The 26219-nt window shown below is 42.0% G+C and overlaps 1 protein-coding gene across 4 annotated transcripts in view; it reads left to right on the forward strand.

Annotated features, from left to right (window-relative positions):
- Positions 1-26219, forward strand: part of TRPC1 (transient receptor potential cation channel subfamily C member 1) — a 149709-nt gene that overhangs the window by 113473 nt on the left and 10017 nt on the right. For all 4 annotated transcript variants that reach the window (XM_077488219.1, XM_077488220.1, XM_077488222.1 and 1 more), the window contains one exon: positions 5386-5580. In XM_077488219.1, coding sequence (XP_077344345.1) covers positions 5386-5580 — 195 coding nt within the window. The remainder of the gene's footprint in view (positions 1-5385; positions 5581-26219) is intronic.

A 26219-nucleotide genomic window follows, 5' to 3' on the forward strand; every position in this document is an offset into this window, starting at 1 on the left:
TGCTGACTGACTGTCCCTGACTATGGGGTTCATTTACTAAAGGCAAATCCGCATTGCACTACATGTGCACTGCAAGTGCTCTTGGAAGTGCAGTCGTTGTAGACCCAAAGGGGGACGTGCAAGGAAAATAAAAAAACAGCATTTTTGCTTGTACATGATTGGATGATAAAATCAGCGGAGCTTCCCCTGATTTCAGATCTTCCCCTCAAATCTACAGCGACTGCACTTCCATGTGCATTTGTAGTACAAAGTGGATTTGCCTTTAGTAAATCAACCCCTATATGGCTAAGCCCTGCCAATTGTCATTACCTTGTATGCCAAGAGCACCTCGGTGGCTAAAAAAAGCACCATAACCAGACAAAATTATGTCAGTAGATGAAGCTTAGCCATGAATAAACAAAAGTCAGGTCATAGTTGCCATCATTAGCAGAAACTATGCCACAACTTAGAGCCCTTTCACACTGAGCCGCGGGGGCAAAAAACAAAAGTGTGCTTTTAATAGCTGCTGCTCAAAACTGTGTATATCACTAAACACACCTTGTCAAAATAAGACATAAAAATACAGCTGTACTTACACACTCTGAAATAAAACTCATCAATAGAAATTAATAAATTCATAAAGTGCTGTTAGGTGCAGTGAAAATTTATAAAGTTCATATATGATGGGACAAACTCCAAAACAATATACTAATGTGTCCCAAAAAATTCATAAATTAATCTGTCAAAGTGCATATGTAATAAAAAAAAAAAGTGCACCAAGTGCTCAACAAGTGGCAACACACAAATGTAACAAATAGTCCATTAAAATTACTTGTGCTAAATGCATGTCTTCAAAGCAATATTCAGAGTGCTACCACCACACTTCCCCACCAGGATTCACATTCACCAATAGATATTGACTCCTTATGTTAATAAGAAGGTCAAACTGCACCCAAAAGTACTCCACTGTCTCCTTTAATTAGGCCCCCCTCAGGAGCATCATGGGAATAAAAAATAGTCATAATGTATATGGGAAGTTATTAAAAAAATAAACCTATGAAACTATCCTAGTGCAGCAAGGCTTGAATTTAAAATCCCCAAATAAATAAAAAGTAATGCATTCACAATCTTGTGTGCCCTTGTGGTACCCGGAATGACTCGCCGACAAAGATCTTTAGAAGCACTGTTGCTCCGTGCCAGCATGTGCTCCAAATGACTGAAGTAATGTCACAACTGGAAGTCTCGCTTCTATGCTTTTCCTCACATACAGGACTTTCCCGATGAGGCCCTGAATGTGAAAAAACATGTAGATTAGTGTTCAGCTGTTTCTCCACTCCCACCTCTCCAAGCCATTTATGCAGCTACGAACAGAGATTATGTGATCACTTATAAAAAAGAAAAAAAGGTATTTACAATATGTATATTTTTAACATATATAAATACGTATAAGCATTTTGCCCGCAAACGTTTTGCCTTTCTATAAATGTTTTTTATTTTACAAGGTATTTTCATATCTGCTTGTAACAATGTCCAACGTTCAGCTCCGTATGCGACAAATGGTTTGAATAGGGCTGAACCTCTGTTGCACTTAACAGAATATTCGTTTTATCTGCTTTAAGAGGCCATGACACCATCTACTGATATGTCATTATATGTGCTTTAATTTGTCCACAATTACCATTCTCTGATTTTATCATTGTATCAATATAAGAGAAATGCCGCGTACACACGACCGGACTTTCCAGCAGAAAAGGTGCGACGGTCTTCCCGACGGACTTTAGACGGAGTTACGACGAACTTTCGAACGAACGGACTTGCTCACACACAAACGGACTAAAGCCCATTCGAAAGTCTGTTCATTTTGAACGCGATGACGTACAACGGGACTAGAAAAGGAAGTTCAATAGCCAGTAGCCAATAGCTGCCCTTGCATCCTATTTGGTCCGTCGGACCAGCATACAGATGAAAGTTTTTTCCGATAGGAGTTGAGTCCGTCCGGACAGATTTGAAACATGTTCTATTTCTAGGTTCATTGGAATTTTTTAAAGACTATCCCACACATGATCGGACTATCCGACGGAATGATTCCGTTGGACCTATTCTGCCGGAAAGTCCAGTCATGTGTATGCGGCAAAATAGTTTACCTGTTCAAAATTTCATGTCCCTGACTTTAAAGTTCTGTGTGGTTCATCTTTTGGCTTTCCCATCTCTTTTAGACACACAAGTATTCTTCTAATTGCTGCCTTTTCCATGACCAGGGAAGCTGACATTTGTGCATCCTTGGATTAAAGAACGACATCTGTATCATCAGCACACTGTATCTCAGCATCTGTACCAGTGCTACATTAAAAAAAATACATAGCTTTGCATCACCCTGATTCAAACCTTTGATAATATTCAGGGCCCTTGACAAGGGACTGTGCTGTACTACCGGCCACGGAAAATGTCACTACTGTTATTAGTTTTTGTTCCAAGTTCTCTTCCCTCATGGCTGTATACAGCTGCTTTTATATTAAGCTATAATATACTGCTCTAAAATCAACAAGCAGGCGATTCCATGCTCATAGGGCTTTTCAGGTATTTGCCTTAGAGAAATTTTTATGTATTGTTGATGTTTCAGTTCTGAATCCTAGCTCTTTTTCACATATGGTTTAGATGTTTTCATTATATGGTGATTCTTCTAGATAGATTTTTTTTAGGCAGAGCTTAGTTGGGATATGCCTCTGTAGCTTTCACAATCCAAGGGGTCACCTTGCCTAAACAATGGGCATAGTGTACTGGTATTTAATTTTAATGGAAGATATTCTTCTTCCATATCGTATTACAGGAGCATAGATGTTTTAATGGATATTTTCTTTTCCAGTTTTTATGAGTTCAAATTGGATACTATCTTTTAAAAGGGCCTTGTCATTTCTTTGAATGGTGGGTACCTATACGTTTTTCCATGGGCTGGACTGGGTGAGATCCTTCAAAACCGGCCAGCTGGATGCTTGCAGTATTGTTTTCACCTCTTGCCTCATCTAGATTTAATATAATGTTCAGTCCACATACCTCCTTATATCCTAATGGCTAAACCTAAGATATATCTTGCATCTACAGAAGAACAGTTTACAGGGCCCTTTGTTTCTTGATGTGTACTTTCTTCAGATTGTGAGCACATATTGATACTCCTAAAATGTATTCCTTGTTCTAAATTGTACATATTCTAGGGGAAAGTGTATTCATTCACAGTTTTCTTTAAAGTATTACTTAGATTAAATCAAATTCCAAAAGCCTTCCCTTATGGGTCACAACTATAAAAAACAATGTTGGTTTTGTCTTCCCTACTACCACCCGGCAACTCATCATATGTATTGTATACCCGATATATCCACTTCCACTTAAATAATAGGTAGAGGTTTCTTCTGCATACCCTACATCATGCCTGACATGACAAACAAATGTACAAAACTGAATGCTGGGATGCAGTGGGCTTTCTGATCCCTGTGTTTCTGGGTTGCTTGTGCATATGCTTTTCCCAGTATAGAGAGCACGATTCTTCTATATGCTAATTGAAATTTTGACAGCTGCTAAGCTGTGGAAATCATGGGTTCTGCCCTTCAGTCTGGGTAAAGAAAATGGGACAATATTAGTCCCTATTACACTGCTAAATCGCTAACGTAAAAGAAAATCTTAACATGATTGGTGAAAAGCAAGAACCCACCCACCTGGGTGGAGACAACATGCTGCTAGAGCAAAATAGATTGACAAAACTAAATAAATGCTCCCAAGGGCTTTTAGGCAGCTTAGAAAGGTTAGACTACATCAAGTACATATAAATGTCTTTATTGGTACATAATATGAATATAGAACATCAATTAAAAACCACATGAGCTCTATGCATGATTGATTTTCATATACAATAAGATGTCCAATTTTACATTGGCAGATAACAAAAAACAAGAAAGCACCCAGTTTGAGATATACATTTGAGTTTTTTTGTTATTTTCCAATGTAAAATTTAACATGTCATTGTATATGAAAATCATGCATAGAGCTCATGTGGTTTTTAATTGATGTTCTATATTCATATTATGTACCAATAAAGACATTTGTATATGTACTTGATGTAGTCTAACTTTTCTAAGCTGCCTAAAAGCCCTTGGGAGCATATTATGTACCAATAAAGACATTTTTATATATACTCGATGTAGTATACTTGGCACATAATATAAGCTGCCTAAAAGCCCTTGGGAGCATTTACAATGGGAGCATGGGAACTTGGGAGCAAAACAATTAGGTTCGGTTCACATATATTCAAATTGGATGCATTTTTAACCGCATACATAAAGTGTATCGGACCAGCTTTCAATGGACGTGGTTTTCACATGTCTGGGGTGGCTGTGGTCCGTTATTTAAAAGGGTCCTGTGCGATTTTGGGTCCAGTTTAGGTGCAAATTCATGTAAAAATTGGCAACTGGAATCGCACCTGAACAGGTGAACAAAATCGCATCTGGACATCTGTGAACCTAACCTTAAATAGTAAGCAAATGGAACAACCTCCCTTACAAATCTATCCATAGAGACAATGAGGATGATTTTCTAAAGACAAACAGGCTGTTCACTTTATAATAGATAGTTTTTCTTAGTTTAGTGAATAAGGTGAAGCTCTTCTGGTTTCCATAATCCAATCATGTGCAAGCGGAAATATTCGTTTTTTTCAATATTCCTAGCATATGATTGGGTATTCTTTGCAAAGTGAATATTAACCAATTTCACCAAGCTAGGGGAAAATTCCATTGCAAAGTGTAAATTTCCTTGCAAAATGAACAACCTAATTGCCTTTAGTAAATCATCCCCAGTAATTCTTGAAGTGAAGGCAAGTATTACTCATTGATACTCTGCTGATCACTGGATATATCAATAATAAGCATTGATCAAAGAATATAGACAACTGTATTTTCCATGCAAAATGCAAGTCTTTGTCATAATACATATAATCATTCTACCCACACATTTTGAAATAAGTAAAATTACAAATAGGGGGTAAACAAAGTGTAAAACTATGTTACATACCCGACATCATTGGGCAGCAAGGAACTATTGTACATTAGGTGGTCACAATAGCCAAGTTGAATTGTTGGCTGCTCAGTTTAGCCTATAAGCAATGTGCAGGGGGAGTAATATCGCATCGAAATACACAGTTCTCTATCTTGTTTATTTGGCAGCTGAAGTATTCACTTGTTTTTGTTGAATGTTATTCTAAAAAGTGCTGTGATCGTTTTTTCCCCAGCCAAATACTTCAGGTTGTCTGTACTCCTACAGATGCATCCAAGGTCATATCATCATAACAGATTCGATGGGTTTCTTCCTATCATGCCTTCTTTCAGTAACCATTATCTTTTTTTTTCTGTGTTCTACTTCCAGAATCATGAAGATAAAGAATGGAAGTTTGCCCGGGCCAAGTTGTGGCTCAGCTATTTTGATGACAAATGCACGCTTCCTCCACCTTTCAACATTGTTCCCTCTCCCAAGACTATTTGTTATTTGTTCAACAGCTTGAGCAAGTGGATCTGCTCTCATAGTCCAAAAGGAAGAGTCAAACGGCAGAATAGCCTCAAGGTAAGATATTTCATAGTAATCTCTTTCTAAACCGTCCCAGTCAGAATAATATTCATGTAATCTGGTAAATCCAAACTAACACAGCAGGGATTGTAGAAGTATGTAGTATGGGCTTGCATTGGGAAGGGATGTTAAAGGCAGTGCATCCTGTTCAATTGCTTGGTAACACAAATTGCTAATTAGCCAATTACATGAGAGCAACTCGATGCATTTAAAGCGGGAGTCCGCCGTTTTTTTTTTTAAAAGCCAGCAGCTACAAATACTGCAGCTGCTGACTTTTAAAATAATGACACTTACCCGCCCAGCGCGCCCGCGATGTCGGCACCCGAAGCCGATCTCTCGATCGTCTCTCGGGTGCTGCTGCCGCCATTTGGGTATGGGAATCAGGAAGTGGAGCCTTGCGGCTTCATTTCCCGGTTCCCTACTGCGCATGCGCGAGTCGCGCTGCGCAATAAGGATGGTCCCCGCTGTCTCTGGGATCCGTGTGTTTCCCAGCAGACAGCGGGGGACCTTCGGAAAGGGGGGTAGATTCTGCAGAAAGGGGCATAGCTTCTGCAGTTATTTATGCCGGAAGTGGGTGCAGATACCTGTACTGTACAGGTACATGCACCCCCCCCCCTGAAAGGTGCCAATTGTGGCGCCGGAGGGGGGGAGGGTTCCAATGAGCGGAAGCTCCACTTTAGGGTGGAGCTACGCTTTAAGCATCTAGACGTGATGAAGGGGACTTGCTGAAGTTCAAACCGAGTAATCGAATGGGGAAGAAGTTATTTAAATGACTTTGAACATGGCATGGTTGTTGGTGCCAGACGGGCCGGTCTGAGTATTCCAAAAAATGCTGATCTATTGGGATTTTCATGCACAACTATCTCTAGAGATTACAGAAAATAGTCTGAAAAGGAGAAAATATCCAGTGAGTGGGGAGGAAAATGCTTTGTTGATGTCAGAGGTCAGAGGACAAAGGGCAGACTGGTTCAAGATGATAGAAAGGCAACAGTAACTCAAGTAACCACTCATTACCACCAAGGTATTCATAAACTCATCTCTGAATGCATAACACATTGAACCTTGAACTAGATGGGCTACAGAAGCAGAAGACCAGACCGGGTGCCACTCCTGTCAGCTAAGAACAGGAAACTGAGGCTACAATCGGCACAGGCTCACCAAAAATTGGACAACAGAAAATTGGAAAAACGTTGCCTGGTCTGATGAGTCTCAATTTCAGCTGCCACGTTCAGATGGTAGGGTCAGAAGTTGGCACAAACAACATGAAAGCATGGATCCATGCTGCCTTGGCTAGTGGTGGTGGTGTAGTGGTGTGAGAGAAATTGTATTCGCACACTTTGGGCCACTTAGTACCAATTGAGCATCATTTAAATGCCACGGCCCACCTGAGTTTTGTTGCTGACCATGTCCACCCCTTTATGACTACAGTGTACCCATCTTAAGATGGCTACTTCCAGCAGGATAATGCACCATGTTACAAAGCTCAAATCATCTCACCCCTGGTTTCTTGAACATGTCAATGAGTTCACTGTACTCCAATGGCTTCCACAGTCACCGGATCTCAATCCAATAGAGCACCTTTGGGATGTGGTGGAACAGGAGGTTCACATCATGGATTTGCAGCCGACAAATCTGCAGCATCTGCATGATGCTATCATGTCAATATGGACCAAAATCTCTGAGGAATGTTTCCAACGCCTTGTTGAATCTATGCCATGAAAAATTAAAGCAGTTCTGAAAGCAGTAATTTAGGTAAACAATTAATAAAGATAGATATATTTTGATAGCAGAAGTATGTATAAAATGTATAAACTCATATGCACATATATGTATATATACATATGTCTATATTAGTGATAATCATAGTATAATTGGATGATAGGACATAGAAGGGGGGGGGGTTATATGTATTTGGTGGGAGGGGAGGGAGAGTTATCAAATTAAAAATGAATAAAAAATAACGAAAGGTAATGAAAATTGATAAATATTAAAGGAATTTCTATAATTACATATAGTCTGAACCATCATATTCTTACTTGTCTGCATTAGTCAATACAGGATAGATGTTAGATAAGTGCAACACACTGCAAATACAAGGTACAAGCAATGTGTGCATATTGTACATAGATCCTGATGGTAACAGGTTCATCAGAGACTCAAATAGGTCAGGGAAACTACACTTAATAAGGAAGGGGGTTTGATATGGAGCATAACCATACTTACGAATGCCCGCCACCCCCAAAGGAAAACCCACCTAGGAGCTAGATATAAAATTATTATGTATATGGCATAGCTGGCATGAATACAGATAAACATGTGTCTATGCCTATATCATATGTATGGAAAAAGTCATGTTAAAGGGTGGTAGCTATCTCGATCCCTTCATTGATACCTCCTGGTGAGAGAACGTCTAGATTACATATCTAGTATGTTTCTCTAGCACACAGTTTTTTGAATCTTTCAGCTGCAGAGAAGGATCTATAAACAGTTTGATGACCCATACTTTTAGTCCAGTGGTGGATTTGTGGTGGACCTCTGCAAAGTGCCGTGGGACACTGTGTGGGTCCTCACCCCCCTCGAGGAACCGTCTATGCTCGCTGAACCTCTGCCTTAGGCTGAGATTGTTCGGCCAACATAGACCAGGCCACATGGACAATTGAGGCCATTGACAACATAGTCAGATGAACAGTTGTAAAATTCTTTGCGTTGGTAGGTTTTTCATTTTGTGCTGAAGGATTTTTGACCATGCTGTACAAACGTACATGTTTTGCATAATGTTTTACGGTATTGGTACATGCCTACCAATGATATGAGTACAGGCACAGTAGATGGCGCTATAGTGGATTTAAATTAGCTTGGAGCAATTTTAGTTTTCAAATTTGGGGCCCTAGATATGTAGCTCTAGGGTATGCGGGGAGAATGGTTTTCAGGTGCGGATCTTGTAGTAGGATATCCCAATGATTTGATAGTATATTTTCTATCTTTTTATATTTTGAAAGAAATGTGGTTACGAACCTAGTGGAATGATCCTTCAAAATTTGACTGGTTTTGCAGGGTTTTCCATGAAAGTAAAATTCATATGCTTGTTCCACTAGGTTCTCAGGATACCGTTTTCTTTGTAGGTTGGCACTGAGTTCAACATAGTCAGTATCTTTAGTACAGTTTTGTTGTAATCAACAAAATTGCACTTTTGGGATGCTGTTGATCCAATTGGGATAATGGCAACTCCTAAAATGCAAGTAGGATTTGCCTGCCGCTGGTTTCACATAGTTGTTTTGCGCAGATGGTCTGGCCATCATAGCCCAACTCTAGATCCAAGAAGGCCATTGTGGTAGGATCAGTGACAAATGTAAACGATAACTAATATGTGTTAATATTACAGTGTTGGACAAATTAACTGATCAGGTAAGAAGCACCATCCCAGATGATAATAATATTGTCTATGTATCTCCCAAAGAAAATAATATTAGCTGAAAATTGATTATTTTTGTGGATATGGTTTATTTCCCAAAAACCCATGACCAAGTTTGAATGAGATGGGGCTTTGAGGTTGATTAGTGGATCCATAGCCAATAATGGTTCCATTACCATAAAACCAAAGCTATGGGGGATGGAGGTGTAGAGAGAAATTACATCAAGTGAGAGCCACACGTAAGTTGGCTCCCACCTGCAAGGGGACAGAAGTTCCAGTAGGTGTGTACCATCATGAATATGTGATTGTAGTTGATGTACAATGGGTTGTAAGAATTAGTCTATATATAAGCTAAAACCTGTGGTGACGCTGTCCATTGCTGCTACAATGGGTCTACCTGGGGGATGATCTAGGCTTTTGTGAATCTTAGGAAGATGATACAAGTATGGTATTTGGTAGAATTCTTTTCGTAAAAAGGAGCTTTCCATTTTAGAAATGATGCCATCCTTACATGCAGTGGAGATCAATATGTCAGCTTCCTTGGCAAAGTCAGCTGTGGAGTCCTTTTTACGTTTGACATATGTTGCTTTATCTGAAAGAATTCTGTTTGCTTCTTTCACACAATCCGTTCTATTTAGGAGGACAATCCCTCTACCTCTGTCCGCTGATTTAATGACAACATCTTGTGTGTGTGTGCATTAACTGGTCAAGGGCTTTGATTTCAGATGGAGAGAGATTGTTTGGTTTGGAAGTAGAGGTGGAGTTGCCGAGTTTCAATAAGTCTGCATAAACCACTCTATAAAAGCTTTGCAAATATGGACCATTAGAATGTGCTGGGTAAAAAATGGATTTGGGTCTAAGGGAGGAATGAACTGTAGGAGACGATGTTGTGTAAGTAATTATAGGGACGCATCCTCAGTGGATAGTATGTCTAAACTATTAATAGCACTGATGTCAAAATCAAACTGATCTGACAATTCAGGTGGGGAACTGGTTGTAGAATCATTGTGGATGTTGTTTCTTTCTTTTTCTTGTTTAAGATGAAAATTTATTTTTAGGGTGAGGTTACGTATATATCAGTTTAAATCTTTAAAAAAGGAGAAAGGGATTGGGTTTGTTAATTGGGGAAAAATTTAGTCCATGACTAATGGGAGACATGTCTGCAGTAGAGAGAATATGTGAACGGAGATTAAAGGGGTTGTAAACCCTAGTGTTTTTTTTTTTTTTAATGCATCCTATGCCTTAAGGTGAAAAAACACCTGGCAGTGACCGGCCCTCCAGCCCACCCGTTTTACTTACCCGTGCCCCATATTTCTGTTGGCGGAGACGTGCTCTCCCTCTCTCCACAGGGCCCTGGCTCTTGATTAGATTGATTGATAATAGCGCAGCCATTGGCTCCCGCTACTGTCAATCAAATACAATGATGTGAGCACTGGGGGGCGGGGCCTAGTCTGGCATTTATGTTTATGGATGCAAATGCTGGACTCAGGAGCGCACCCAGAAGGTAACTCCCGTGGGAGAGCGCTTCTCCTAGGGGGTTATCTGATGTGGCCAGGAGCCGCGAGAGACGCCAGGGGACCCCAGAAGTTCAGGGCCACTCTGTGCAAAATGAGCTGCACAGTGGAGGTATGTATATGTTTATTAAAAAAAAAAAAAAAAACAAGCCTTTACAATCACTTTAAATATTTTTAGCATTTTTGGTGCTTCTGGGCATTTTGGTTCTTTTCTGGTTCATCCTCCTCTACAGCCTATCCTGTGAGTTTTCTTTTTCTGGATGATGATGCTGAGGGGGACTGGGCACTAAAAAAGAAGAAGTTTAAGGATCTGTGAGGGGGATGCAGTACATATTGTGAAGGCCAAGTGATTAGAGGGTCTGGAGGTCGGGTCATGTGGGACCCCCTATCACCATCCTATATGGTCCTTGGACTTTTAAATAGATTGACCGTTCATGGACTCTTGTCATTTAATTATTATGATTGCATAGATCACTATGCTTTTAAATGAATTAATTTATGATTAATAATGTGGGATATATATTGCTCTAGTTCCTTAAGCTATTAAGTTAATAAGTTTATGATCTACCAAAACACCCAGATCTTTCTCCACTATTGATTCCCCCATTTGTACTCCCCCAAGTATGTATGATGCATGCATATTCTTAGCCCCCAAGTGCATAACTTTACATTTATCAACATTAAACCTCATTTGCCACATAGTTGCCAATTAAATAGTACATTGAGGTTCGCTTGTAAGTTGGAGACATGAATGAATGAATGAATGAAATACTTATATAGCGCACAATGCGAACTGAATCGCCTCTAGGCGCTGTGGCGAGCCCTGATCATCTGCTAAAAGAGGAAGGTCTTGAGTTTTTTCCTAAAAGCCAGGTGATTTTCTTCCAGGCGGATGTTGATTGGTAGAGCATTCCATAGCCGAGGCCCTTGGACAGCGAATCTCCGATCCCCCTTGGATTTATACCGGGCTTTGGGCACGAGGAGGAGGTTTTTGTTGGCTGACATCATGTAAGGATGTTATTCCACTGCATAGCTTGGTGTCATCTGCAAACACTTAACTGGTGCTTTTAATTCCAGACCCTATATCATTTATAAATATATTAAAATATCAGTAAGGGTGAACCTTGGGGTACACCACTGATAACCTTAGACCATTCAGCGTGTGAATCATTAACCACTACTCTCTGAATTCGATCTGAATTGATATGTACAGAGGCAAAATGATATCACTCTCTCTCTCTATACAAAAGTCCTGAACTGCTTCCTTCTGTACAAACTCACAGTTCTTTGTGGGTTAATATTAAAAGTCCATTACAGACTATGAGCCCTGGGCCCTTCTGGAAATTAGCACAATCTTGAGGTAGCTGTTTGCAGGAGTGTATACCATCCCTCTGTGGATCTGGTCCCAGCTCCACTACTCAGCGGATCCTACTAGCCCACCTGGCTTCTCCAGAGATCTCTCTAGGTAAGTATGAAGGGGGGAAGCACACTGCTGTCCCTCCAGAAAGCTGACTACATATGGCATATTTCCCCTTGTAGTATCCCTGAGTGTGCTTATGTACAGTGCCTTGAAAAAGTATTCACACCCCTTGAAATTTTCCACGTTTTGTCATGTATAATGTTTGATTATAAGTAAATAAGATTGCGCTATGGACAGATATAATGCCTATACACTGCAAAACTGAAAGAAAAACAGGTGAAAATAAAAATGAGATAAAAAGTAAACTCGAGAGGTTGAAGCTGCCTGTGCTTAGAATCTACCCCTTAAAATAAAGGAGTAGGTCAGAGATAAAGTATGAATTAAGCTGTGGCGCTAAAACCTTTTCTAACAAATATCCTGGTGTCAAAAAGGTGTGTAAAGATCTAATCAGTGTAATAAATAGATGGCCCTGTTTATTGCCCCGGAAAATAATATAAATAAATGTTGTGAATTGATGTGAAATGTGTGGTCTCCTGAGGACCACCTTATAGGTGGTACCTACCAAATATTATATATATACTTCTTATAAATGCGTGTTGTGTAGAAAAGACAATTTTTTCCTGTTGGCATGCAACTCAAAAAGTACACATGTGTTATAACCAAAGAATAGTGAAAATATTTCATAAAAATGTAAATAAATAAACCATATATGCTAAGTGAGAGAGATCATATGCAAACCACAAGTCACTATATTAGTGGTCTGTAAACTGTGCTCTATATTATGAGTCCCAAGAGTGACAGTCCAAGAACAGCAAAAACAAAAAGAATTCTTTCAATGCCCAAACAAATTTTTTTTTTTTTTTTTTTTCAAATCGCATCACACAGTTGCTCGAAAAAACGCATAAAGTCTCTTCAAGTAAAAAGGGTAGACCAAAGTGACTAGTGCAGAAAGGTTAGGAACAATCTTCTCCGGTGCGCCACTCAGTGTCAGAGAAATAATTTCTGCACTAGTCACTTTGGTCTACCCTTTTTACTTGAAGAGACTTTATGCGTTTTTTCGAGCAACTGTGTGATGCGATTTGAAAAAATTTGTTTGGGCATTGAAAGAATTCTTTTTGTTTTTGCTGTTCTTGGACTGTCACTCTTGGGACTCATAATATAGAGCACAGTTTACAGACCACTAATATAGTGACTTGTGGTTTGCATATGATCTCTCTCACTTAGCATATATGGTTTATTTATTTACATTTTTATGAAATATTTTCACTATTCTTTGGTTATAACACATGTGTACTTTTTGAGTTGCATGCCAACAGGAAAAAATTGTCTTTTCTACACAACACGCATTTATAAGAAGTATATATATAATATTTGGTAGGTACCACCTATAAGGTGGTCCTCAGGAGACCACACATTTCACATCAATTCACAACATTTATTTATATTATTTTCCGGGGCAATAAACAGGGCCATCTATTTATTACACTGATTAGATCTTTACACACCTTTTTGACACCAGGATATTTGTTAGAAAAGGTTTTAGCGCCACAGCTTAATTCATACTTTATAATGTTTGATTAACTGGTCAGCAAATTATACATTTCCTTGCATAAAATATTTTCAATAAATAAAGGCAGTAACCCATAGCAATTCAGTGTAATGTAGACAAATCAGCCCCCACAACAATTATATATTATATATACGGTGCCTTTAAAAAGTATTCATACCCCTTGACATTTTCCCATTTTTGTCATTTTACAACCAAAAAACAAAATATATTTTATTGGGATTTTATGTTATAGATCAACACAAAGTGGAACATAATTGTGAAGTGGAAGGAAAATGCTAAATGGAAAATTTCAATGGATGGAAAATTTCAAGGGGTATGAATACTTTTTCAAGGTTCTGTACTCACTGTCCTCTCCTTGCTCCCACCGCTCCCTGGTGGTGGTCTTAATCACTCCGCACTGCAGACAGGATCCTTCCTGAGACAGCCTGAGCCTCCTGCCTGTGAGGCCCCCCTAGACCTAGAGGGCCCCTCAGGGCCACCAACAGACTCCTTAGCACTCCATCTTCCACCCGACTCCCTCTGCCAGCATGACTTAATACTTAGGGGCTGGCTCAACCACCCTGCCAGGTCCACTGTCTGGGGACTGGCCAGGTCTGCCTGAGTATGCAGAATGACTCTCCTAGCCTCCACCCTCCACCGTCCAGTTTCCAGAACGTTCTCCAACTTTATAGAAACAGGGGGAGGCACCAGAGACCTGTTTGTATGAGTCATCTAGCCCCCCAGTAAAATAAACCCCGACCCAGATTCCATGACTCATACTTACTCATGAGCCAAACTATGTTTTGCCTGCTCTAACACTAGCAGCACACTAGAGGGTGCTACAAACATTAAAGGCATGTGTATAGGCTTTTGTATTTGACACACTTTACTTCATGAATTAACCTAAATATTAAACTGATACTATTTCTACTTTTAACAACCAAAACAACTCAGCTGACCTGTAAAGCAAATTGTTTGCACAAACCTATGTAAAAGTTTTGAGAAAATAGTACATAGAATAGTTCCCTATAATAATTATATCCTGTATACTTACCAGCCAAGTAAAATAAGTGTTGACATTTTTAAACATATGCCATTAATGAAATAAGCTAATTATTTGTCTAAACATATGAACTTTCATGTCAAATTTATTTTGCCAATGTGAAGGGAATTCTACCATCAGTTTTATCATTTGCTTGTTTTTCTCTAGCTCATATATGTCATTACACAAACACCCCCCTGTTAGTACACATTTTTTCTTCTATGGATGCCAAATTTAGCCGAGTGCCAGGTCAATTCACTGAGCTCCTTTATGACATAAATAGAGGTGTTTTTGCCTGAAGGTGCAATAGTAGTTTGAAAATATGTGAAGCTGTCATACAAAGTTCTTTCTTGGCATACTCCTGGGAACAAATATTATATTTAGAATGGGGAATTCCCCTGTTCTTTGCATTTGCTGTTCATTTTCTTTATCTTAAACAGATTTCCCAGAAGCATGGTGTGCTGTTCAAATCAATGGCAAAACCATAGCAGTTAAAGTGATAACTTCTAGTAGTTAATTTAAAATTTAAATTGGAAGCCTCCATCATTCCTAGGTTTGTTCACTGAGCATATAATCAATAACAAAAATATTTCCACCTGGCTCGGTTGTTTATTGTCTTGGCTTTTTTCAAGACAGAGGGTGCTTTCAGGGCCACCCATAGTTCAAATTTCAGTAGGAATCAGATGAACTTTGATTAGTTTACAGGGACCTTAATGTTGTGTACACACGGTCGGACTTTCCAGCAGAAAAGTTTCGACTGAATCATTTCATCAGATATTCCGATCGTGTGTGGGCTTTAGCTGACTTTTTCTTTCGAAAAATTCTGAGGGACCTAGAAATAGAACATGACTTAAATCTTTCTGACAGAATCAATTCCTATCGGGAAAACCGTCCGTCTGTATGCTATTCCGACGGACCAAAAACGATGCAAGGGCAGCTATTGGCTACTGGCTACTTAACTTCCTTTTTCTAGTCCCGTCGTACGTGATGTACGTCACTGCATTCTAAACGATCGTATTTGGGTGTGATCGTGTGTAGGCAAGTCTGTTTCAGCGGAACTCAGTCGGAACTCCGTTGGAAAAACCATCAGAGTTTATTCTGATGGAAAAAATGGTCGTGTGTACGTGGCATAAGTGTGAAACTGTGGAATCAATTACCCCATGGTATATTACCAAAAACAGTAATTAAAAAATGACTAGACGGTTTGCTTGCAACAAATAACATTAAAAGTTGTAAATACTAAAGGTTAGGCGAGCAATGTTTTGATCCAGAGAATTGACACATCTGCATTTGGGGCCATGAAAGGGTAATTTAGGGCACTGTATATGGAAAAACTGAACATTTCTGAGACTTTACATACAAGGGGTCTTCAAAAAGTTTCCACACATTTTTTAACGCGATTTATTAAGAATTCCAAAAACAAATTACTGACTTCTCTACACCTCCTTAGCGATGCATTTTTTCCCATGCTTTCACATCATCATCACATGGAAATCTTCTTCCCCTTAAAGTTTCTTTGAGCAGTCCAAACAGGTGGAAATCAGATGGGGCTAAATCTGGACTATAAGCTTGGTGTTCTGTAACTTCCCACTTATAAACGACTCTATGAGAGAGAACTTTATCCCCATACTGAGCTCACATGCGGCGATGAATTTGTGCTCTTGGCACACCTTCTGCCCACAAAAAGCTTATAAGAGAATACTGTTCCTCTTTGGGGCAATTTATAAGTTTTGCAGCCATCTTCACCACAGCTCTTACACTAAACTACAAGGTCAGCCAAGCTTCCCAGTCACATGACACTCTCAGATACGACCAGTTACTACTTCTCCCACCCTCTCCGTTTCCAATGAAAATATAAAAGTATGGAAACTTTTTGAAGACCCAACGTAGATACATAGTTAGGTTGAAAAAGGACACAAGTCCATCTAGTCCAATCACAAGGAAAAAAACTCCATATATACAATCCTAAGAAGGGCAAAAAAAGAATAATGGATGATAAATTTGCTTCAGTAGGGGAAAAATCCTTCTTGGTCCCCCAAGAGGAAATTGGATATTCCCTGGATCAAATAAACTTGGTGTTATTACCTATAAGTGTTTACTATACAGTTATATTTTGTGCATTTAGGAATGCAATCAGCTCTTTTTTAAAACAATATACTAAATTGCCTACTTTTTGAGTGATTCTATTCCAAATTTTTACAGCTCATACTCTTACCATATGTGGAGGTTAAATCTCTTTTCCTCCAAATGTAAAGAGTGTCCTCATGTCCTCTGTAATGACATGACATTGAATAACTCAACACTAGGTTCAATATATGGAGAACCTATATATTTATAGTGGTCATATCCCCCTTAATCGCCTCTTCTCAAGAGAGAATACATCTAGTTCAGTTAATTCCACTTTCCTGTTACAAGTTTTATCAGCAATAAATCACATAAAAACAACACTTAGCCCTTGTACACATGGTCGGAGAATCCGTCGGAATGTGTCCCATCGGACCGTGTTGTCGGATAATCCGACCGTGTGTGGTATGCATCGGACTGATTCCGTTGGAGTATCCGTCGGACCCAATTTTCCAACTTGTTGGAAATATTTTCCGACAAACTGGTCCGTTCGGACATACTCCGATCATGTGTAGAGAATTCCGATCGGACAAAGTGCCACGCATGCTCAGATCAAATTCCTACATCAAAGCTATTGGCTAATAGCCTGAACGTAGTCCCCTCGTAATGAAATAACGTCATCACGTTCTGAACGATCGGATTTTCCGACAACTTGGTCCGACCGTGTGTATGCAACAGTTTCAGACACAATCCGTCGGACAAAATCCATCGGACAAAATCCATCGGACAAAATCCAATGGATTTGGTTGGCAGAATGTCCGACCGTGTGTACAGGGGCTAAGACTGTCTATTTACTGTCTGTGCATACCAACCTCTCCTCCTGCCACCTCCCTACATAACCTTTTGAATAGCAACCAAGGTAGGATCAAAGGGGAATTTTAGGAAATTGATGCAGTCCCCATAGTTATAGTTACATAACATAAGACAGAAAAAGACATATTGGTAGAGTAGGTACAGTCAGTCCCCTACATAACCCTTTCATGACTAAGCCTATTTTTGGAATTTGGTGTTTACAAGTTAAAATCCATATTTTTTGCTAGAAAATTACTTGGAACCCCCAAACATTATATATATTTTTTTAGCAGAGGCTCTAGAGAATAAAACGGCGATTATTGCAATATTTTATGTCACACGGTATTTGCGCAGTGGTGTTTTAAACGCAACTTTTTGGGAAAAGGGACACTTTCATGAATAAAAAAAAAACAAAACAGTAAAATTAACCCAATTTTTTTGCGTAATGTGAAAGATAATGTTACGCCGAGTAAATAGATACCAAACATGTCACACTTTATAATTGCGCGCACTTGTAGATTGACGACAAAGTACGGTACCTAAAAATCTCAATAGGCGACGCTTTAAAAAATTTTTACGGTTACCAGGTTAGCGTTACAGAGGAGGTCTACTGCTAGAATTATTGCTCTCGCTCTGACGATCGCGGCGATACCTCACATGTGTGATTTGAACACCGTTTACATACGCGGGCGCGACTTCCGTATGCGTTTTCTTTGCTTCGCGAGCTCGCGGGGACGGCGGGCGCTTTGAAAATTTTTTTTTAATTTTTTTTTATTTATTTTATTTATTTTAAAATGACTAAATTGTTTTTAAAAAAAATATAAAAATTTGATCACTTTTATTGCTGTCACAAGGAATGTAAACATCCCTTGTGACAGTAATAGGTGGTGACAGGTACTCTTTATGGAGGGATCGGGGGTCTAAAAGACCCCCCACCCCTCCTTTACACTTCAATGTATTCAGATCGCCGAAAACGGCGATTCTGAATACCGGATATTTTTTTAAAACCGGCGCCATTGGCAGCCGAGTAAATGGGAAGTGACGTCATGACGTCGCTTCCGTGTTTACGATGAGGAGACTGGAACGAAGCCGATTACGGCTTCGTTCCAGTTCCTCCCCAGCAGCCAGAGCCGACGGATCGCTAATCGGTGCTCCCGATCGAGCGGGAGCACCGGTAACAGTGGCGAGAGGCGGCAGGAGGGGGGGACGTCCCCTCCCGCTCCTCCGGCATAACAGCCGAGCGGCTTTTAGCCGCATCGGTTGTTATGGCTGGAAAGCCAATCGCCCGCTGTAAAAAACGGTACCGGGATGATGCCTGCAGGTGCGGGCATCATCCCGGTATACCCCCCAGAAGCTGAGTACGCAGATCTGCGTACGCTCGGCGGGAAGGGGATAATGAATGAACCTTCAGGTTGCAATCTTTCAAAGATGCAAACATTTGTTCGCATTTCAGTTCAAAACAGTAGCTCACATGTCTGCTGCACATTGCCACATGTGTGTACTCTTTGCCGCAAGCAGTTGTGCTGCTGTGCACTTTACTGTACAGTACTATAGTGTACAGTAATACAGTGCTGATTTCAAGCCCAAGATGTCCATAAACAAGTATAAAACAGTGGTGATGTAGTGGGGACAGCTAAGAAGCAATAACCATTGAAACAAAAGTGAAAATAATTGAGAGATTGGAGCGAGGAGAAAATCTATAGATGTCGCTCGTTCTTATAACATGAATCGTCCCACCATCGGCACAATTCTAAAGAGCAATGACAAGATCATGGTACATTTGAATTCTGTTGAGCCAATGATGTCGACAATAATATAAAAAAGCATGGAGAAGTGATAGAGCAATGGAACTTATCAATGTGTGGATGCAGGATCAACATCAGCGTTGAGGCCCGCTCAGCTTAATCCTGATTCAAGAAAAAGAAAAATGCCTGTATGAAGACTTGAAGAAGAAATGCGGTAAAGAATCAGAGGCTACATCTTTTAATGCTACCCATGGCTGGTTTCATAGGTTCAAGAATAGAGCCAACCTTCGCAACGTAAAAGTAAGCCATGTGGCAGCAAGTGAAGATATTATAGCTGCCTGGGAATTTCCTGAAATTATTGATGAAGGCACTTATTTACTTGAGCAGGCATTTAATGTACATGAGACAGAAATGTACTGTAAAACTAATTGTTGTTTGGTGACTATGCTTCTAGGCGATATGAAACTGAATCTTCCTTGGTTTATCATTTAAAGAACTCAAGAGCCCTTAAAAACATAACCAAGGGCCCGCTTCCTCTTGTGTGGAAAAGTAATTTCAAAGCCTGGGTTAAGCAGGCCATTTTCCAGGGCTGTTTTTCCTCCACTTTACCCCAGAGATAGAGAAATATTTATTGGAGAAAGATGTACAATTTAGTATTCTTTTCCTGCTTGACAATGCTTGACAATGCTCTGGGGTCACCCCTCATTCATGGATGACTTTGTGCATGTGTCATGAAATACTATGGCACTTATCCAGCCTATGTACCAGGGAGTTATTGCAACTTTCAAGAAATATTATTTATGTCACTTTTTTCATCAAGCAGTAAAGCCGATTAACAAATCAGCAACAACCTTGCGACAATTTTGGAAGAACTCTACAAGGCCATAAAAAAACATTGAATTTGCTTGGCGTGAGGTTATGACTGTCACCATGGATGGAGTTTGGAAGAACCTTTGCCCTCTGTTTATACATGATGTTCGTGGATTTGAGAAGGTAGGTGAGGAGTATGATGTTCGTGGATTTGAGAAGGTAGGTGAGGAGTATGATGTTCGTGGATTTGAGAAGGTGGGTGAGGAGTTCAAAACGTTCTTCAGCAACTTAGTGACACTCAGTGAAAAGCTGGAACTAGATCTGCAAGAGGACAACTTAATTAAACTCCTTGCCTTGCTGTGCAACACGAGGAGCTTACCAATGAAAACCTGGCACAATTGAAGGCCTGGGGAAAAGACGAAAAGCGCCAACAGGGAGAAATAAATGAAAGGACCAAAGAGATTCATGACACAGGAAATGACAAGGGGATTTTCATTATTTGAGGAGGCATCGTTACTTTTTGAGGCATAGGACCCAAACATAGAACAGTACACAAATGTTCAGGCAACAATTCAGAATGCCATCCAGTGTTACCGTGCAATCTATGATGAGAAAAAAAAAGCTACTAGCTAGACGTCACTGGATTGTTTTTTTTTCAAGAGGGTAGATAGAATTCAATCCAGCAACGAATTAGAACCTGTGTCATCAATAGGGATGGCCGAACGGTTCGTCCGGCGGTCGTTTAGCGGCAAATTTTGGCTGTTCGCGGTCCGCCCGATCGGCGGACTATTGGCGCCGTTCGCCCGGCGGACTTCCGTGTTTACTGTGTAAAAGAACTTTGACCTATGATGACACATCCATCATGGGGTACAGGACAGCCAATTGAGACATTACAGCACATGGACACTTGGACATTCCCCCTAACTTAGAAATTACATTCTTTCTTCTGTCACTATAGGGAGAGGTTGCTGTGTGGAGCAGGGAGAGATTGCAGTGACCCAAATCGCTATCTATTTGGTACACAAAAGTTCTTTTCAGGACTGGTATAGGTGTTAGGTGTAGTTCAGGATATAGGTTTGCTGTGCTAGTGATTGTTGCAGCAGCCTGAGTGTCTTTTGTCAGTTTAGAGAAAGGGACAGGACGGTGTGTCTGCTGTAGGGACAGTCAGTTTAGTCATTAGCTGTTACTATCAGGTCCACAAAAGTGCTATTCCAGTTATTGTTCCAGTAGCCTCTGTTTTGTCAGTTTATATAGGGACAGGCAGGAAGCAGTGTGTGAGGCAGTGAGGGTCAGTTTAATCAGTAGCTGTTACTATTAGTTCCACAAAGGTTCTTTTCAGGACTGGTATGGTAATAGGCTTGTACACGTATAATATTCTTTCTTCCAAATATAGAAAGAATATTATACTTGACTGCTGCCCTTCTGCTGCAATCTGCTAATCACTCACACACAACCTACTTGTTCCACAAAGGTCCTTATAAGGACTGGTAACTTGGTCTGTCTAGGGTGCTACAGTACATAGGGTTGAGTGAGGTACAGTCTGCTATTCTATAAGGACTGGTATAGGTCCACAATACATAGGGTTGAGGTGCACTACTGCTGACCGCTGCCCTATACTGCAGCAGTCCTTCATCGGTATAGGGACTGACGTACAGTCTGCTAATCAGTCACACACAACCTATTTGTTCCACAAAGGTCCTTATAAGGACTGGTAATAACCTGGTGTAGGGTGCTATAGTACATAGGGTTGAGTGAGGTACAGTCTGATATTCTATAAGGACTGGTATAGGTCCACAATACATAGGGTTGAGGTGCACTGCTGCTGACCGCTGCCCTATACTGCAGCAGTCCTTCATCGGTATAGGGACTGAGAGTTTTGTCACAGGGTCATTTAACCTTCCTAGCGGTAATCCCGAGTCTGGCTCGGGTTGGGATTTTAATTACATAAGCGGTAACCCCGAGCCAGACTCGGGATCGCATCGCTCGATGCAGGGGAGGACACAGGGAGAGTTACTCACCTTGTCCCCTGGATCCAGCGATGCCCGCCGCGCTGTGTGATCGAGCTGTCCTCCGCTCGATTCACAGTGCCGAATGCCGCCGAGCTCCGTTCCCTGCGACGTTACGACGCACGGGAGCGGAGAACGGCGGCAAATTCAAAAAAGTAAAAACACACAAAACACACACAGCACTGTAATCTTACAGATTACAGTGCTGTATTACAAAATACACACCCCCTTTGTCCCTAGTGGTCTGTGCAATGCCCTGCATGCACTTTTATATTATAAATACTGTTTTTTACTGCCTGGAATTTGGAGATTGTCCATAGCAACCAAAACATGTCCCTTTTTCAGTTTTTTTTGGATTTGATTACATTATTGAATAATTTTTATTATTCTTTATTATATTATAAACTTTATCATACCCGGGATTTGTCCGCTAGACTCTGGTTTGAAGAGATTTCAGAGCGTTATTCCTAAGAATTACAGGACTACAAAATAAAAGCCAGATTTCCATGCAAAATAATTGTACCGCTTTCAGCACCTTATTCCAGACTGAATCATACCGCCAGGGAGGTTAAAAAATGACAGGCAGAGGAAGAGGCAGGCCCTTCCGCAGGGGTGGTAGGGGTAGGGCAGGAGCAACAGGCTTGAGCCAAAGTGGGAAGTTGCAGAAGGTGCGTTCAATTACTTTAAAGGACGCACCAGACTTGGTTGAGTGGCTCGCTCAGCCTTACTCTTCTGCACCCTCCTCATCCTCTCGATCTGCACCCTCTTCTTCACTCTCTGCTATGTGCACCCCCAAAGACACTACCACCAACAACACCACCACCACCACATACCTTCCGCTTGAGTCACAGGAATTATTTTCTGATCCATATCAAGAAGACATTTCTGATGCGCAGCCACTCTTGGTATTGGATCAGGAAGAGGAGGTAGCAACAACCGCTACTCAGCAGTCTGACAACAGTACCCAGATCAGCCCAAGGAGGAGGTTGGTCCCCAGTGTTGCTGCCTACTCCGAGATCTCTACTTATAGCGGTGGGGAAGGTGACGTTGATGATGACGTGTCTAGTGATGTCACGTGGGTGCCCACAAGAGAGGAAGAGGAGGGGAGTTCAGAGGGAGATATGGACCAGCAGATAGGGAGGAGAAGCAGGAATAACTTACATTGCACAGGAGGGACAAAGCAGACTGCAAATGTATCAGGAGCGAGTCATCGACCATGTATGGTCACATCTGGCGCTCCCAGGATACCGGCACATGGCTCCGCAGTGTGGGCTTTTTTTAACGTGTCCGCTGCTGACAATAGCGTTGCCATCTGCAATCTTTGCAGTCAACGCATTAGTCGCGGTGAGCCCAACACTCACCTAGGGACGACCGCCCTAAGAAGGCACATGAGCAGCCATCACCGAGCCCAGTGGGAGCAACGGAACACACAAAGCCACACTCCAGGCTCTCACCGTCCAGCGTCGTCTTCTACTTCTCCTTCTCCTCTCTCCTCACAATTGTCCTCCACTCCACCTTCCATCACGTCAAGCTCACGTTTTTCTGCAAAAAGGCAGGCTTCCGTGGGCCTAATGTTCGAGCGTAAAAAAATGATGACGCCGGATAACCCTCTGGCCCAACGGTTGACGGCTGGCTTGTCAGAACTCATAGCCCGCCAACTACTGCCATATAAACTGGTGGACTCGGAGGCCTTTCGCAAATTTGTGGCCATTGGAACACCACAATGGAAGGTCCCAGGAAGGAAGTATTTCTCAGAGAAGGGCATCCCAGAGCTATATGGCCATGTTCAGCGGCAAGTGAATGTATCTCTGGCACACAGTGTCGGTGCCAAGATACATCTGACCACAGACACGTGGTCTAGCAAACATGGGCAGGGAAGGTATATCACTTTTACTGACCACTGGGTGAACCTTCTGATGGCTGTCAAGCATGTAACCCGTGGCACCCGTGTAGATTTGGTTTTACCGCCACGGATTGCATGCAGGCCTGACTCTTCTTCTCCTCCTCCTCCTACTCCATCCCCCTCCCTCTCCTCCTCTGCTGACTCCTCCTTTTCCGCTGCTAGCGTCTCTTCTGCTGCACCGCCCAAGCTCTCCAGAACCTATTCGACATGCCAGGTGAGACGTTGCCATGCCGTGCTGCGTCTGTTGTGCCTGGAAGCCAAGAGCTACACTGGCCCGGCACTACTTTCAGCTATGCGTTCACATGCAGATCAGTGGCTAACACCGCTCAATTTGACAGTTGGTAAAGTGGTGTGTGACAACGGTGCCAATCTGCTTAGCGCATTGAAACAGGGCAAAATCACGCACGTGCCATGCATGGCACACGTTTTAAACTTGGTCGTGCAGCGATTCGTTGTCAAATACCCTGGGGTCCAGGACATCTTGCGGCAGGCAAGGAAAATCTCGGCCCATTTCAGATCTTACACGGCCATGGCTCGCCTTGCTGACATTCACAATCTGCCAGTCAGACGTCTTATTTGCGATTGCCCGACGTGATGGAACTCAACCTTCTATATGCTTGATAGGCTGCTCCAGCAGAAACATGCAGTTAACGTCTACCTGTATGAACTCTGCGGCAGAACAGGTTCTGGGGAGCTGGGGGTTTTTTCACCGTGCCAGTGGCTGCTCATGCGCGACGCATGCAGACTTCTGCAGCCATTTGAGGAGATCACCAAACTGGTCAGTCGCAGCCATGGTGCCATCAGTGACATGGTACCTTATGCCTTCTTTATGGAGCGTGCATTGCGTCGTGTCATTGATCAAGCTGTGGAGGAGCAGGAGCGGGAAGATGAGGAAGTCGCAATGCTGGATGAATTCCCAGGGGGGGCTACTCTATCTGAGACAAGTCAACAACAGAAGTCTGAAGAGGAGTCAGAGGAGGATGGTGCCGGGGCGGATGAGGAGGAGCAAGAAGAGCATGCTTTAAACCTTTCTGGGATCCCTGTTGCTGTGCGTGGATGGGGAGAGGAGAATGAAGAGGACGACATTATCCTAGATGATGAGCGGGAACCAGACCACCACACCTCTTCCAGTTTAGTGCAAATGGGGGCCTTCATGCTCCAGTGTTTTAATAGGGACCCCCGTATAAAAAGCATAAGGGTCAAGGACCAGTACTGGGTGGCAAAGGTACTTAGACCCCCGATACAAACACAAAATGGTGGAAATGTTACCGCCGTCACAGAGGGCTGTCAGAATGGAGCACTTCCAGGCCTTGCTTCGAGAAATGCTGCATTCTGCCTTTGCGTGCGCTGGCAGAGGAGCAATTCCCACTCCCAGAGAAGGAGTTGCGGGTACCAATCCAACAGCGCCTGCAAGAAGAGGCCGGTTTGAAGATGTGTTGGTGACTTCAGATATGAGGTCATTCTCTCAGCCGACCCATCGACAGGTGTCATCCGGATCCAGCATCAGGGAACGCCTAGACCGTCAGGTGTCCGACTACATCGGGTTAACGGCTGATGTGGATGCTCTGAGGAGTGATGAACCCCTGGACTACTGGGTGGGCAGGCTTGACCTCTGGCCAGAGCTTGCCAATTTGCAATGGAACTGTTGGCTTGCCCCTCGTCCAGTGTCCTGTCCGAAAGGACGTTCAGCGCAGCAGGGGGGGATCGTGACCGATAAGCGTACTCGCCTAGCTCACGACAGTGTTAACTACCTCACATTTCTAAAAATGAACGAGGCATGGATCTCGGAGGAATTCAACACATGTGACCAGTAGACCATGTATATGTCTATAAACAATTTTTTTAATCGAGCACAGAGACCTTCTTTCTTCATTTGGCTCACTTCCTTGTCCAAAAAAAGCACACCGTACTATATGCCCGTACCCTCCTGTTTGAAGAGGTTGAGCGGTGTCATATTTCTAATGGGGCTGCTTATTATGAGGGGCTCCCACCATCCCTGTGCTGTGCTGACATCCTCCTGGGGCTGTACCTCTGCTGTGCATATTATGAGGGGCTCCCACCATCCCTGTGCTGTGCTGACATCCTCCTGGGGCTGTACCTCTGCTGTGCATATTATGAGGGGCTCCCACCATCCCTGTGCTGTGCTGACTTCCTCCTGGGGCTGTACCTCTGCTGTGCATATTTTGAGGTGCTCCCACCATCCCTGTGATATGCTCATTATGAGGGGCTCCCACCATCCCTGTGCTGTGCTGACTTCCTCCTGGGGCTGCTTATTATGATGGGCTCCCACCATCCCTGTGCTATGCTGACATCCTCCTG

Source organism: Lithobates pipiens, unplaced genomic scaffold, assembly GCF_037356315.1.
Source record: "Lithobates pipiens isolate NorthernLeopardFrog02 unplaced genomic scaffold, aLitPip1_a1.2 Scaffold_18, whole genome shotgun sequence".
In the NCBI taxonomy this organism is placed as follows: domain Eukaryota; kingdom Metazoa; phylum Chordata; class Amphibia; order Anura; family Ranidae; genus Lithobates; species Lithobates pipiens.